At 44.7% G+C, this 15,920-nt stretch overlaps 1 protein-coding gene across 1 annotated transcript in view; it reads left to right on the forward strand.

The window, feature by feature from the left end:
• LOC139754439 (uncharacterized) overlaps positions 1 to 9,916 on the forward strand; it is a 68,298-nt gene extending 58,382 nt beyond the window's left edge. Inside the window, exons 3-5 of the mRNA XM_071671715.1 lie at positions 8,006 to 8,136; positions 8,560 to 9,143; positions 9,430 to 9,916. Of these exons, the coding sequence (XP_071527816.1) occupies positions 8,006 to 8,136; positions 8,560 to 8,898 (470 nt within the window). The 3' untranslated portion in view covers positions 8,899 to 9,143; positions 9,430 to 9,916. The remainder of the gene's footprint in view (positions 1 to 8,005; positions 8,137 to 8,559; positions 9,144 to 9,429) is intronic.
• Positions 9,917 to 15,920: the final 6,004 nt, after the last annotated feature.

Raw genomic sequence — 15,920 nt, forward strand, 5'->3', positions numbered from 1 at the left:
TTTCATTTCCCTTCTTGCATCCACTTGAACACGACGGTATACGCCCCTTGAACACGACGGTATACGACCCTTGACCACGACGGTATACGACCCTTGAACACGACGGTATACGACCCTTGAACCACGACGTTATACGACCCTTGAACACGACGGTATACGCCCTTGAACACGACGGTATACGACCCTTGACCACGACGGTATACGACCCTTGAACACGACGGTATACGACCCTTGACCACGACGGTATACGACCCTTGACACGACGGTATACGACCTTGAACCGACGGTATACGACCCTTGACACGACGGTATACGACCTTGACCACGACGGTATACGCCCTTGACCACGACGGTATACGACCCTTCACACGGATACGATCTTGCCAGACGGTATACGACCCTTGACACGACGGTATACGACCCTTGAACACGACGGTTATACGACCCTTGAAACGACGTATACGCCTTGAACAGACGGTATACGACCCTTGAACACGACGGTATACGACCCTTGACCACGACGGTATACGACCCTTGACCACGACGGTATACGACCCCTTGAACACGACGGTATACGACCTTGGGCCACGACGTATACGCCCTTGAACACGACGGTATACGACCCTTGACACGACGGTATACGACCCTTGACACGACGGTATACGACCCTTGACACGACGGTATACGACCCTTGAACACGACGGTATACGACCCTTGAACACGACGGTATACGACCCTTGACCACGACGGTATACGACCCTTGACCACGACGGTATACGACCCTTGACACGACGGTATACGACCCTTGAACACGACGGTATACGACCCTTGAACACGACGGTATACGACCCTTGACCACGACGGTATACGACCCTTGACCACGACGGTATACGACCCTTGACACGACGTATACGACCCTTGACACGACGGTATACGACCCTTGAACCGACGGTATACGACCTTGACCACGACGGTATACGACCCTTGAACCACGACGGTATACGACCCTTGACCACGACGGTATACGCCCTTGAACACGACGGTATACGACCCTTGAAACACGACGGTATACGACCCTTGAACACGACGGTATACGACCCTTGACACGACGGTATACGACCCTTGAACACGACGGTATACGACACCTTGAACACGACGGTATACGACCCTTGACCACGACGTATACGACCCTTGACACGACGGTATACGACCCTTGACACGACGGTATACGCCCTTGACACGACGGTATACGACCCTTGACACGACGGTAACCTTGAACCGACGGTATACGACCCTTGAACACGACGGTATACGACCCTTGAACGACGGTTACGACCTTGACACGTATAACCCTTGACCACGACGGTATACGACCCTTGAACACGACGGTATACGACCCTTGAACACGACGCGACGGTATACGACCCTTGACCACGACGGTATACGACCCTTGACACGACGGTAATACGAACCCTTGACCACGACGGTATACGACCCTTGACCACGACGGTATACGACCCTTGAACACGACGGTATAACGAACCTTGCACGACGGTATACGACCTGACACGACGGTATACGACCCTTGACACGACGGTATACGAACCCTTGACACGTATAAGAACCTATACGAGAACAACCGATTACGACCCTTGACCACACACTACACGACCCGACAACGGACGGTTAAAACGTACCCTTGATCACGTTCACTGACCACGACGGAAACCGTCGTGTTCAAGGATGACTCATTAACCCTCTTAACCAAAAACCAACTGATGTCACGAACCCGCTCTGACGTCACACACACACGTCACCCAACCAAGCGGTCGTCATGGTTACATCACGTCTCCTTCTGACGTCACGATTCTACTCCCAGCTTCCGAAACACGTACAAAAACTCATTTAACCTCGAATTTAATCATGGACATCATTCCGTCTCAGGAGAGAAGATAGATAGAAAAGTATATATAACCAAAGGTTGAAAAAGGCTCAGAGAGAGAAAGAGTAAAAACAAAAAAGAAAAAAAAGTATATAACCAAAGGTTGAAAAAGGCTTCAGTTTCGTCCGTTCGGGGAAAATAATAGACTCGTTGGAATAACGGAAGCTCATGTTCACATCCGCACACTTAGATACCAGCGTCAGGAAAACTCTTTGGAATTTATATATTTATCGTATTTTAACATAATCATCATCAGATCATCATAACTCGTTTTATATATATATATAATATATATATATATATTATAATATATATATATATATATATAATATCACCAGAGAACTTCCTGCTCAGCGATCTTTTCCACCAATAAACACTGGACGCCTTAAGCCTTCTATGACGTCACCGATGCGCCGGCCTGTGATTGGCCGCCTCCAGCGGCCGCTGTCCACGCTCAGGGTTACGGAACTATACCGTCAACACACACACATAACGTACATCGATGGTGTGTGTGTGGGTGGTTGTGAGGTACAGTAAGGTACCCACCAGCAAGAACGACCCTTAAAGGATTCGAACCGGGACATGGGTCCTTGATAACACATCCCGTTCTCCAGTACCACTCTAACAACCACCCGCTCCCTTCTCTCTAACTACCAGTACAGAGCGAGTCCACAATCCATTCAGTGTCTATGCTACCAACGAGAGGAGGGGCTTCAGGGAGCTGCCGCAACCACTTCTTCCAGCAGTTGTGGGTGGATCGGGGGCATCGAACCAATGTCCCTAAGATTATCATGTCTCTAGTTCTTTCCCCATACCCCTAACAGCTCTTGGGTGGCTAAAACCGCCTCATACAGCCGAGGTGGGCTCGTGAAACGGGTGCCGTATCCTGGATTCGAACACCCGCTCGGTGAAGACGTGGCCCACTGAAGCCAAAGGCAAAGGGTAGAGCACACTTCTCCTCAACACAAGAGTCCAAATACATATCTCTTTTTTTTTTCTATGCCTCGAGTGGATATGTGGTGCCGGAGGGAATAGAGAAAAGGCGCCATGGCTTAACTAGTTCTTCCATTGAGGGGGGAGGGAAAAGAAGGTGTCTTCATTTCTTCACTAGTTCGTATATCTGTCTGGCCGCTATGTTAGGCGTGGCACAGACCTGATTTCCATTTGGGTATGTTCCCTACGAATACACAGTCCATATGAACGCGCACTATACCACATCATGCCCCCTCAACAGCCAGCAAGGATTCGAACCCAGACCTTTTAGCGTGGTGGGGGTTTGGGAACGCTATGAATCAACCTCCCCCACCCTATCTAGGGAAATGACTATTCCATCACAAGTAAACGAAAGCCCTTCGTCTCTCCCATCCACGAGCGACGGTTACCCGAACCCCCCCCCCACACACACACATAACACACACACACACACACACACACACACACACACACACACACTCGTGTGTGAATCGTATTTCAGAAGCGATGCGAACACCCAACTCACATTTTCTATCCAGAGGGATACAAGGCAATGCCTAATAGGTTCATTCCATATTCCAAACCATATTCGATACACAGCTATGGAGTAAACAAAAATGAATAAACACGCTGTAAAATGGGTCAGTTTGTGAACTGAAAGTGAAACTGGAGAAACTTGTAATCTCCATCTGTATTGCTGGATAAGACCATTGGGAGAGAAGGCAAATATCAAAATGGGTTCACGATGGGAACGACGGAACGGTGTACGACGGAACGGTGCACGACGGAACGGTCTACGACGGAACGGTCTACGACGGAACGGTCTACGACGGAACGGTGTACGACGGAACGGTGCACGACGGAACGGTCTACGACGGAACGGTCTACGACGGAACGGTGAACGACGGAACGGTGTACGACGGAACGGTGTACGACGGAACGGTGTACGACGGAACGGTGAACGACGGAACGGTGTACGACGGAACGGTGTACGACGGAACGGTGTACGACGGAAGGGTGTACGACGGAACGGTGTACGACGGAAAACGTGTGTACGACGGAACGGTGACGACGACGGGGAACGGTGTACGACGGAAGGGTGTACGACGGAACGGTGTACGACGGAACGGTGTACGACGGAACGGTGTACGACGGAACGGTGTACGACGGAAGGGTGTACGACGGAACGGTGAACGACGGAACGGTGTACGACGGAACGGTGTACGACGGAACGGTGTACGACGGAACGGTGAACGACGGAACGGAACACAGGCAAATCAGGGATAAACACCATGTGTGGAAATATTAAATAAAGTAATTATAGAAACTAATTATGAAATGTAAACATCATTACTTACAAATGTAGGAAAAAAGGAGACATATATGTATGGACAAGCGGCACACGGAATGGAAAAGAGCGACTGAGGGGAGGCGACGGAAGGAAGGAAGGAAGGAAGGGGGAACAATGGAACGAACCACGTAGCCCCCCACACACACACACACACAGTTGCCAAAGGCAATAGGTATGTAAAGCGCGAGGTTGGCAGCGCTGATAGCCTGCCCTCGGGTGCTGACAACACTGGTTAGCCTCCCTTGGGGCTATATATATATATATATATATATATATATATATATATATATTATATAATATATATATATTATATATATGAAAGGAATAAATTTATTCCTCCACAAACGGCATCCAACAGTGTCCACCTTACGTCCAATTATCCCACATGAAGGTTCAGTAACCCCCCCTCCACCATCCACCCATTTATTCTTTAATTACTGATAAATGAATTATGCGAGACCTTACCTGTGGCCATGACCTTGATCCCCAGCTGGGCGGGCAGGTCTCGCTGTCCTCGGGTCTCGCCCGACAACCTACTGCTGTTGTTATCGTACCTTGAACGAGGAGAGAAAATATATGTATATATATAGGATGTACGATAACTATCCATTTCTGACTGTAGGATGTACGCTAACTGTCCATATCTGTCTATATGATGTACGATATTATCCATATCTGACTATACGATGTACGATAACTATCCATACCTGACTATAGGATGTACGATAACTATCCATATCTGACTATAGGATGTACGATAACTATCCATATCTGACTATACGATGTACGATAACTATCCATTTCTGACTGTAGAATGTACGATAACTATCCATATGTGACTATAGGATGTACGATAACTATCCATATGACTATACGATAACTATACATATCTGACTATACGATAACTATCCATATCTGACTATATGATGTACGATAACTATCCTTATCTGACTATAGGATGTACGATAACAATTCATATCTGACTATACGATGTACGATAACTATCCATATGTGACTATAGGATGTACGATAACTATCCATATCTGACTATAGGATGTACGATAACTATCCATATCTGACGTGTGTCTGGGGGAGGGGGGTGGTTCAACATTGATCTCGGGTCTTTATATGTGTGTGTGTGTGTGTGTGTGTGTGTGTGTGTGTGTGTGTGTGATGCTGTACGAACGAACTTGTTACAGTCAGGGTTTAATGAGTCGTTTATTAATCATTACATGATTACAACCAATTAAAGAGAAAGCAAACTATCGTACACACACACACACACACACACACCTAACCTAACCATTCCAAGGGTAGTTAACTCAGCAGTTAAGGCCAATTACCAGCTGCTACAATCGCCCATATAAGACACTACACATATGGCTTTACCTGGGAGGTAATATGTGTCAAGATTTATATATATACATCGACTGACACAGTTTTTTCAAAGACATTTCAGATGCAAAGTGTTTATATTACGTTATTTTTACTCATAATTAATGTCAGCCAAATTGCACTCAAATCCAAACTGCTTGTTAGGTGTTTCGACCATAAGCAATTACCTCATACTAATAATGAAGTTGGAGGCCATTTTTTTTTTCGTCTGTTTCCTTGCGCTACCTCGCTGACGCGGGAGACGGCGATTAAGTACAAAAAATTAATAAACAAAATACTATATATATAATCTACCTAATATACAACCGTCAAGCGTAGATGTAAGACATAAATTACCTTGAATAGGCGTATATATATATGGCGTATACGCAATAAGAAGGAACAGAGAAGGGGGCCAGGTGAGGATATTCCCTCAAAGGCCCAGTCCTCTGTTCTTAACGCTACCTCGCTATCGCGGGAAATGGCGAATAGTATGAAAAAAAAAAAAATATATATATATATATATATATATATATATATATATATATATATAGCGTATACGCAAAAAAAAAAAAAATTGAAAAATTGGAAAAAATTCAGTTCTGACGAAATCTCAAATGTCCAGACCGGCCCTTGGGTCAGCCACCTGCCCCAGGCGAGGTCCTCCTCCTCCTCCTCCTCAGCAGGAGGAACCCTCCTGACGCAGACGAGAATTTCCTCGCGAGATCCTCGGACATTATGTCTCGTCAGGAGGGAGAGATGATGATAAACATGGCCAAACAATGGCGGACGCTCTCAAGATTCTCATATTTGTCGCCGTTTCTGGCAGAGGCGGACATGGGAAATGTCTAGAGAAGAATCAGATCTAAATATACCAGTTCACAATGCAATATGATCATGGCTGGCAGACACCTACCGCTCAGACACTTGCCAAAACATCGTCATAATCTTCCTAAGTGAACCACTTGAGCGTCGTCCATCATTCCAGATCTACAATTCACATAATAGATAATTATAGTTTCTCTAAGCTAACCAGATTCAGATTATATAAATCGAATAGATTTTTTACTAGTATTGAAAGAATTAAATTATATTTTAAATGTTCTTTTAGGTAAATAGGGATATTTTGATGGGTATTATACTCGTTTGGGTGACCCGGAGTTGGGCCACGCCTCCTCTCTCTCCCCTTCCCTCCATTCTTGCCAAGACTCGCCGATCTTTCATATTTGAATTATCACCTCGCCATTATTCTGTCTCAAGGCTGGCTGGCTGGTGTTCAGGGACGAGGATGGTCGTCCTGAAAGTAAATTTTTATACGCTCATCACATGCCATGAGGACTGTTAATGTCCCTGGACGTAATTTTCCCCGCGCAGTTTTCCCTCGGCTATTTGGGCAATCGAGCCAAATCATATGTATGACGTCAAGATGTCAATTTAATTTTGAAATATCTAGTATTTATCGTCCTTTTACCGAATGATCATCTTCACTGGCAATTATTTTTTATCTTATTTTTATTTTTGAACCACGCGCTCAGGAAATGTTGCTGCCAACACAAGAAAAAAAATTCGTACCTCATGAGACAGGCGTCGACTACAACCTCCACCCTCACTCACAACTTGACACTCACAACCCTCATAACTCCCTCATTATATTCCCCCCTCACTCCCCCCCAGATATGCTCCACCACCTCTGAAGTCAATTATCCACCAAGGTTAAATTAACCTCACTTTATACGTTTGGCAGCAGATGGGTCATAGGCAAGGCCCGACCACAAATAGAACTTTATAGAGCTACTGGGACGAGATGGTGATGGTGGTGGCCGCCGGCCAGCAATAAAACTCTCGGTGTCGAAAGACGACGCCATCATAGAATGTCGCCTCTCGTACATCACCACCACCACCACCACAATAGCCAGGCGTTGCTCTGTGTCTCCCTCCCGCTCTCTTTATATTTTCATTTTTTCATATTAACCGAACTTCTTTTAACTTATTCTTATATTCTGGTACTTTCTTAAGACTCTGAAAAATGATATTCCTATTATTTATATAAAATCTGTGTATTTCACTCACATTCGCTTTACCTAGAATAGAATAGTTCGGTCCAGAAGCGGTACGATATGTTTCACACTCACCATTGTTTACAGTTGATCCAAAAGACATTTTTAGGATAATATCACAACCGCCATGTCATCATAACTACCCTAAATTAGTCTAATGAAAACTATAAACTGTTTAGATAGACTATTTGTTATTGTGGTGGCTTTGTTCAAGGTGTCGATAGGGTTAGATGAAGAAATGCAAGAACATCAAGATGGAGGAATGATGGGTTTGAGTCATTTCTCTCTTCTTTCTTTCTCCTTCTGCAGCGTTGATCGTGCGACTCCTGACGGGGAGGTTCATCGGCGAGTACGACCCCACCATGGAGGCCGTCTACAGCTACCAGTTCCCCCTCCCAGGTCACGACCTGCCCCTCCAGGTCATGGATACAGCAGGGAAGGTTAGTGGAAAAGGAGAGAGATGGGGGAGGTTAGGGGGGGTTTTGTGGAGGTTGTGGGGGGGGTTGTGGGGTTGTGGGGGGGTATGATAGGCTCCCACAGAACACGACACCGACCACCCCCACACCCACACACACCCCCACACACCCCCTGTACACATACACACCCCTCTGAACTACACCCAACACCTTATTTCTCCTACAGCGACGCCTTCAGACACACACACACCCCTGCCTGGTCCTCTCCCGTCTTTGACGTGGATGACGTCCTGAGACCTGCAGAGACGCCCTTAGATAAGGGGGAAGGAGGTGGGGAGGTTCAAGACGCCCTTAGATAAGGGGGAAGGAGGTGGGGAGGTTCGAGACGCCCCTAGATAAGGGGGAAAGGAGGGAGGTAGATAACACATCATGTCTCGTCTCCTGCAGGTGGAGGTGGTGGAGGAAGGGCGCGAGCGGCAGGTGGCGTGGGGCGAGGGTTTCCTCCTCGTCTTCTCCCTGGTCAGCCACGCCTCCTTCCTGGCCCTGGCGCGCCTGCGTCGGGTCATCCTGGAGTTGACCCCGGGCTCGCCGCGCCCCATGGTCCTGGTGGGCAACAAGGCTGACCTGAGCCACGCCCGCGAGGTCAGCGACCGCGAGATCCGCGACCTGGCCGACTGCTGGGGCTGCGACTACTTCGAGGTGGCCGCGCCCGAGGCGTGGGAGGGGGTCGTCCGGCCCTTCAGCGCCCTCTACCACGCCGTCCTCGAGAACCGTGACTCACACTGACCCCCACTCACGACCTGGGAGGGGGGGTCGTACGACACCTCACGACTCGAGTGGTATGGTCGTACGACGCCTCACGACTCGGGAGGTATGGTCGTACGACGCCTCACGACTCGAGTGGTATGGTCGTACGACGCCTCACGACTCGAGTGGTATGGTCGTACGACGCCTCACGACTCGGGAGGTATGGTCGTACGACGCCTCACGACTCGGGTGGTATGGTCGTACGACGCCTCACGACTCGGAGGGTATGGTCGTACGACGCCTCACGACTCGAGTGGTATGGTCGTACGACGCCTCACGACTCGAGTGGTATGGTCGTACGACGCCTCACGACTCGGGAGGTATGGTCGTACGACGCCTCACGACTCGGGTGGTATGGTCGTACGACCCCTCACGACTCGGGTGGTATGGTCGTACGACGCCTCACGACTCGGGAGGTATGGTCGTACGACCCCTCACGACTCGGGTGGTATGGTCGTACGACGCCTCACGACTCGGGAGGTATGGTCGTACGACCCTCACGACTCGGAGGTATGGTCGTACGACGCCTCACGACACACCCTCATACCTCGGGTGGTATGGTCGTACGACCCCCCCTCCCCCCCTTACTATACCAGTCCGTGCCTCACAGTAAACTCACAACACACACACACGTGTCCACAACACGTGTGCCACGCGACACCTCACAGTCCAGTATTACGGGGTCAATGCCAGTGTTGACCTCAAGATGGACAAATAAATAAATAATAAAAAAAACACGACCTCTAACAAGCAATTCGCCAATTACACACACAACTACTGACATAATCCTCAAATTAATCTTATATTACCTTTCTTTTTAATTCAATTACCATAAATATATATATACACAACACGTAAGTGTCGCTGGTGAAGGTGTAAGTGTTGAAAAAAAAAATTAATTGAATATATGTAAAAGAAAATGTAAATGAAGTGATGAAATACGAACCTGGTTTTTAGTAAACAGGATGTAAACAATGTGAGGAAGCAGAGTTGACAAGTCGTATTTTCTTTACCTTATTTTCTGGTATATATATATATATATATATATATATATATATATATATATATATATATATATATATATATATATATAACTCACCTCACAAATGATGTATTCTTGAACAAATACAAACATGGTTTTTAAGTGAAATTTAAAAGAATAAAAATTCATTTAAAACCTAAAAATTTGACACATATAAAATTCAAATAAATTTTGTGTTAAGTAAGTTTATATGTAAATTTGTATGTTTTATTTTCCTATGACAAGTAGGTAGGTCTTCAAATCACAATTATATTATTACTTACATTAATAAAAAAAAGAATTTAATAATCATAAACTGAACTAATGTAACAAAAAATAACACCACAAAATTTCCTTAATTTCTTTTTATTTGATAAGAAAATTGCAATAAACACTATGGCATCAAATGAAAGACTGAAATTAATTCTGAAATAATTTTTTTACTATTCATTCACAAAGACATTACACACACACACACACACACACACACACACACACGAGATCTAAAAAAAAAAATTTTACAAGAGTTTAAACTACAGCTCCCCCACCCCCCACTCCAAAAAACTACAACCCCTCCCACTCCAAAAAAAATCTGACGACTTTTGGCAACAATGCGCCACCTGCATCATCGCTTCTACCATAAAACTCTTCCAAAAATCCGCCAATTTTTTTTTTCTAAAACTACATCAAAATTTATTTCCTTAAGAAATATATTGGATTTAACATAAATTACATAAACAAATTAGACATTCTGGACCTCTTATTACGATAAATGATTCATAAAGCAGTCATTTGCATTATTAAAGTAAGAGAGAGAGAGAGAGAGAGAGAGAGAGAGAGAGAGAGAGAGAGAGAGAGAGAGAGAGAGAGAGAGAGACGTTACGAATTCAAATGATATAATTAGTTATAAAAACATAATGGAATTATTTATCATTTATTCTCATTTACCTAATTTTTAATACTGACATGTTCTCACACGTTTCGAAAGTCGAAACTTGACATACGTTCTATAATACTACATACAAACATTCAAATGAGTTTTAAATATATATATATATATATATATATATATATATATATATATATATATATATATATATATATATATATATTTTTGCTTTGTCGCTGTCTCCCGCGTTGCGAGGTAGCGCAAGGAAACAGACGAAAGAAATGGCCCAACCCACCCCATACACATGTATATACATACGTCCACACACGCAAATATACATACCTACACAGCTTTCCATGGTTTACCCCAGACGCTTCACATGCCCTGATTCAATCCACTGACAGCACGTCAACCCCGGTATACCACATCGATCCAATTCACTCTATTCCTTGCCCTCCTTTCACCCTCCTGCATGTTCAGGCCCCGATCACACAAAATTTTTTTCACTCCATCTTTCCACCTCCAATTTGGTCTCCCACTTCTCCTCGTTCCCTCCACCTCCGACACATATATCCTCTTCGTCAATCTTTCCTCACTCATTCTCTCCATGTGCCCAAACCATTTCAAAACACCCTCTTCTGCTCTCTCAACCACGCTCTTTTTATTTCCGCACATCTCTCTTACCCTTACGTTACTTACTCAATCAAACCACCTCACACCACACATTGTCCTCAAACATCTCATTTCCAGCACATCCATCCTCCTGCGCACAACTCTATCCATAGCCCACACCTTGCAACCATACAACATTGTTGGAACCACTATTCCTTCAAACATACCCATTTTTGCTTTCCGAGATAATGTTCTCGACTTCCACACATTTTTCAAGGCTCCCAGAATTTTCGCCACCTCCCCCACCCTATGATCCACTTCCGCTTCCATGGTTCCATCCGCTGCCAGATCCACTCCCAGATATCTAAAACACTTTACTTCCTCCAGTTTTTCTCCATTCAAACTTACCTCCCAATTGACTTGACCCTCAACCCTACTGTACCTAATAACCTTGCTCTTATTCACATTTACTCTTAACTTTCTTCTTTCACACACTTTACCAAACTCAGTCACCAGCTTCTGCAGTTTCTCACATGAATCAGCCACCAGCGCTGTATCATCAGTGAACAACAACTGACTCACTTCCCAGGCTCTCTCATCCCCAACAGACTTCATACTTGCCCCTCTTTCCAAAACTCTTGCATTTACCTCCCTAACAACCCCATCCATAAACAAATTAAACAACCATGGAGACATCACACACCCCTGCCGCAAACCTACATTCACTGAGAACCAATCACTTTCCTCTCTTCCTACACATACACATGCCTTACATCCTCGATAAAAACTTTTCACTGCTTCTAACACCTTGCCTCCCACACCATATATTCTTAATACCTTCCACAGAGCATCTCTATCAACTCTATCATATGCCTTCTCCAGATCCATAAATGCTACATACAAATCCATTTGCTTTTCTAAGTATTTCTCACATACATTCTTCAAAGCAAACACCTGATCCACACATCCTCTACCACTTCTGAAACCACACTGCTCTTCCCCAATCTGATGCTCTGTACATGCCTTCACCCTCTCAATCAATACCCTCCCATATAATTTACCAGGAATACTCAACATACTTATACCTCTGTAATTTGAGCACTCACTCTTATCCCCTTTGCCTTTGTACAATGGCACTATGCACGCATTCCGCCAATCCTCAGGCACCTCACCATGAGTCATACATACATTAAATAACCTTACCAACCAGTCAACAATACAGTCACCCCCTTTTTTAATAAATTCCACTGCATTACCATCCAAACCTGCTGCCTTGCCGGCTTTCATATATATATATATATATATATATATATATATTCTATTCGCCATTTCCCGCATTAGCGAGGTAGCGTTAAGAACAGAGGACTGGGCCTTTGAGGGAAGATCCTCACTTGGCCCCCTTCTCTGTTCCTTCTTTTGGAAAATGAAAAAAAAAAATGCCTTTGTAAACACTGGAGTGACCCCCTGAGGCATAATGACCTTTGACCCGACCCAATTGGCTGAGGTCAAATGCCACATCATCAGACCCCCAGACTTGTACCATCGTCTCCTCACGAGGCCTCAAACCATCACAGTTACGTATTCACAAATACTCACATGGTGAACACTGGCAATGAGCGGACCATGCGAATGACGTCATTCGCAACCAACAAGGGGCGAATTTCGTTATGTTCTGCCACCGCTCGTGGATCATCTTTTATTGTGAACTACTGCTACTACTATTGTTATAAGTAGTAGAAGTAGTAGTAGTAGTAGTAGTAGTAGAAGTAGTAGTAGTAGTAGTAGTTGTAATAACTGTATTATAATATATCATATCATTATTACTACTATTGCATTATTATCATTACTATAATCATTATCATAGTTATCATTGTCATCATCATCATCACATGATCATCATTATAAAAGTGACTTTAATTATACCTCTCTCTCTCTCTCTCTCTCTCTCTCTCTCCCCCCCCATGAAAGTAAACCCCCCCTTCCCCCATACAAATTTTCCCCTCCCCCCAACCCCAATCCTCTTTCCTTTCCCCCCCTTCCCTCCCCTTCCTTTCATCATACACCCCCCCTACCATACTTCCCCTTCCCCCCTCATCACTGCACCCCATGCACCACCCCCTCCACTTCCCCCTCCTCCTGCCCAAGGGCGCCGCCCCTGGGGGCAGAAGGAGGGTGATGGTGGTCATCATCAGGGTGCTGGGCCCTGACGTGGGTCTTCAAGTGGTTCTTCTGGACGAAGCGGTGATGGCAGAGGTGGCAGGCATAGGGCCTCTCCCCAGTGTGGATCCTGGTGTGCCTGGCCAGATGGGACGGGTACAGGAACACCTTCTGACACACCTGGCACACATAACCCCCATCTGGCGCCCCCCCAGCTCCGCGGGCAACTTGGGCACTCATCTGATGAACAGAAAACATATTAAAATAAATTCAATATAAATGCCATTGTAATTTAAATACCAATAACTCATTTAGTATCTAAGATAATGAGTCTTTTTATCTACTCTCTACATCGTCTTAATTTATGTATTGTAATTATAATAATAACAATAATAATAATAATAATAATAATAATAATAATAATAATAATAATAATAGTAATGATGATAATAATGATAATTTTTTTTTTTTTTTTTTTTTTTTGCTTTGTTGCTGTCTCCCGCGTTTGCGAGGTAGGGCAAGGAAACAGACGAAAGAAATGGCCCAACCCACCCCCATACACATGTATATACATACGTCCACACACGCAAATATACATACCTACACAGCTTTCCATGGTTTACCCCAAACGCTTCACATGCCCTGATTCAATCCACTGACAGCACGTCAACCCCGGTATACCACATCGATCCAATTCACTCTATTCCTTGCCCTCCTTTCACCCTCCTGCATGTTCAGGCCCCGATCACACAAAATCTTTTTCACTCCATCTTTCCACCTCCAATTTGGTCTCCCACTTCTCCTCGTTCCCTCCACCTCCGACACATATATCCTCTTGGTCAATCTTTCCTCACTCATTCTCTCCATGTGCCCAAACCATTTCAAAACACCCTCTTCTGCTCTCTCAACCACGCTCTTTTTATTTCCACACATCTCTCTTACCCTTACGTTACTTACTCGATCAAACCACCTCACACCACACATTGTCCTCAAACATCTCATTTCCAGCACATCCATCCTCCTGCACACAACTCTATCCATAGTCCACGCCTCGCAACCATACAACATTGTTGGAACCACTATTCCTTCAAACATACCCATTTTTGCTTTCCGAGATAATGTTCTCGACTTCCACACATTCTTCAAGGCTCCCAGGATTTTCGCCCCCTCCCCCACCCTATGATCCACTTCCGCTTCCATGGTTCCATCCGCTGCCTGATCCACTCCCAGATATCTAAAACACTTTACTTCCTCCAGTTTTTCTCCATTCAAACTTACCTCCCAACTGACTTGATCCTCAACCCTACTGTACCTAATAACCTTGCACTTATTCATATTTACTCTTAACTTTCTTCTTTCACACACTTTTACCAAACTCAGTCACCAGCTTCTGCAGTTTCTCACATGAATCAGCCACCAGCGCTGTATCATCAGTGAACAACAACTGACTCACTTCCCAAGCTCTCTTATAATAATAATAATAATAATAATAATAATAATAATAATAATGATAATAATGATAATAATAATAATAATAATAATAATTTTCTATATATTATTTCATTGACAAATGAGGATCTTGCTAAATGTTAAATGAGTTATTCTCTGCTCATATATCTGGCAGCTGAATGGCTGTCGAAGCTATGGGAGTGCGTGAGAATGAATCAAGAGCTCTCTAGTTCCATTCCTTTGCCCCACAAGCAGAGAATACCAGCTGTGTATACAGACCTTATGCAACTTATTGATAGTGGTGAAGACGGGGTTCATCGTGGTGGGTGTGTGTGTGTGTGTGTGTGTGTATGTGTGTGTGTGTGTGTGTGTGTGTGTTTATGTGCATGTGTGTGTGTGTTTGTTTATGTGCATTGGTGTGTGTGTGTGTGTGTGTGTGGTGTGTGTCGAAATATGTGACCAACAACACGTTCCAAACTGGTTGGAGTTGTTTACCTCTAAGGTGGACTCTGCACCACTTGCTATGGACCACACTTTTGAACACAATGGTATACAGAGACACACACTTTCCATTGGCGAAAGATAATGAGATAATAAGATAAGAAAGAACAATGAAAAAAGGTGTGGACAATGGGGCCTGACGTTGCAGGGGGAAGACCCAACCCCAGGCGGCGGGAGTTAGGAACTACATTCAAAATGGACAAGTTATCATTGGTGTTCACATCAGCCAGAACAACACAGAAGTCAATTTCTCGGAGCATCACAGCCCCAACTGGTTCCCATCCTATGCCAGCGGGAAAGACAAGATGTTTTACGAGTGTGAACAGCAATATCGATGGGAGAGAAAATGGACTTAGTAATTACTAAATAGCA

Source organism: Panulirus ornatus, chromosome 17 (genome assembly GCF_036320965.1).
Source record: "Panulirus ornatus isolate Po-2019 chromosome 17, ASM3632096v1, whole genome shotgun sequence".
Classification (NCBI taxonomy): domain Eukaryota; kingdom Metazoa; phylum Arthropoda; class Malacostraca; order Decapoda; family Palinuridae; genus Panulirus; species Panulirus ornatus.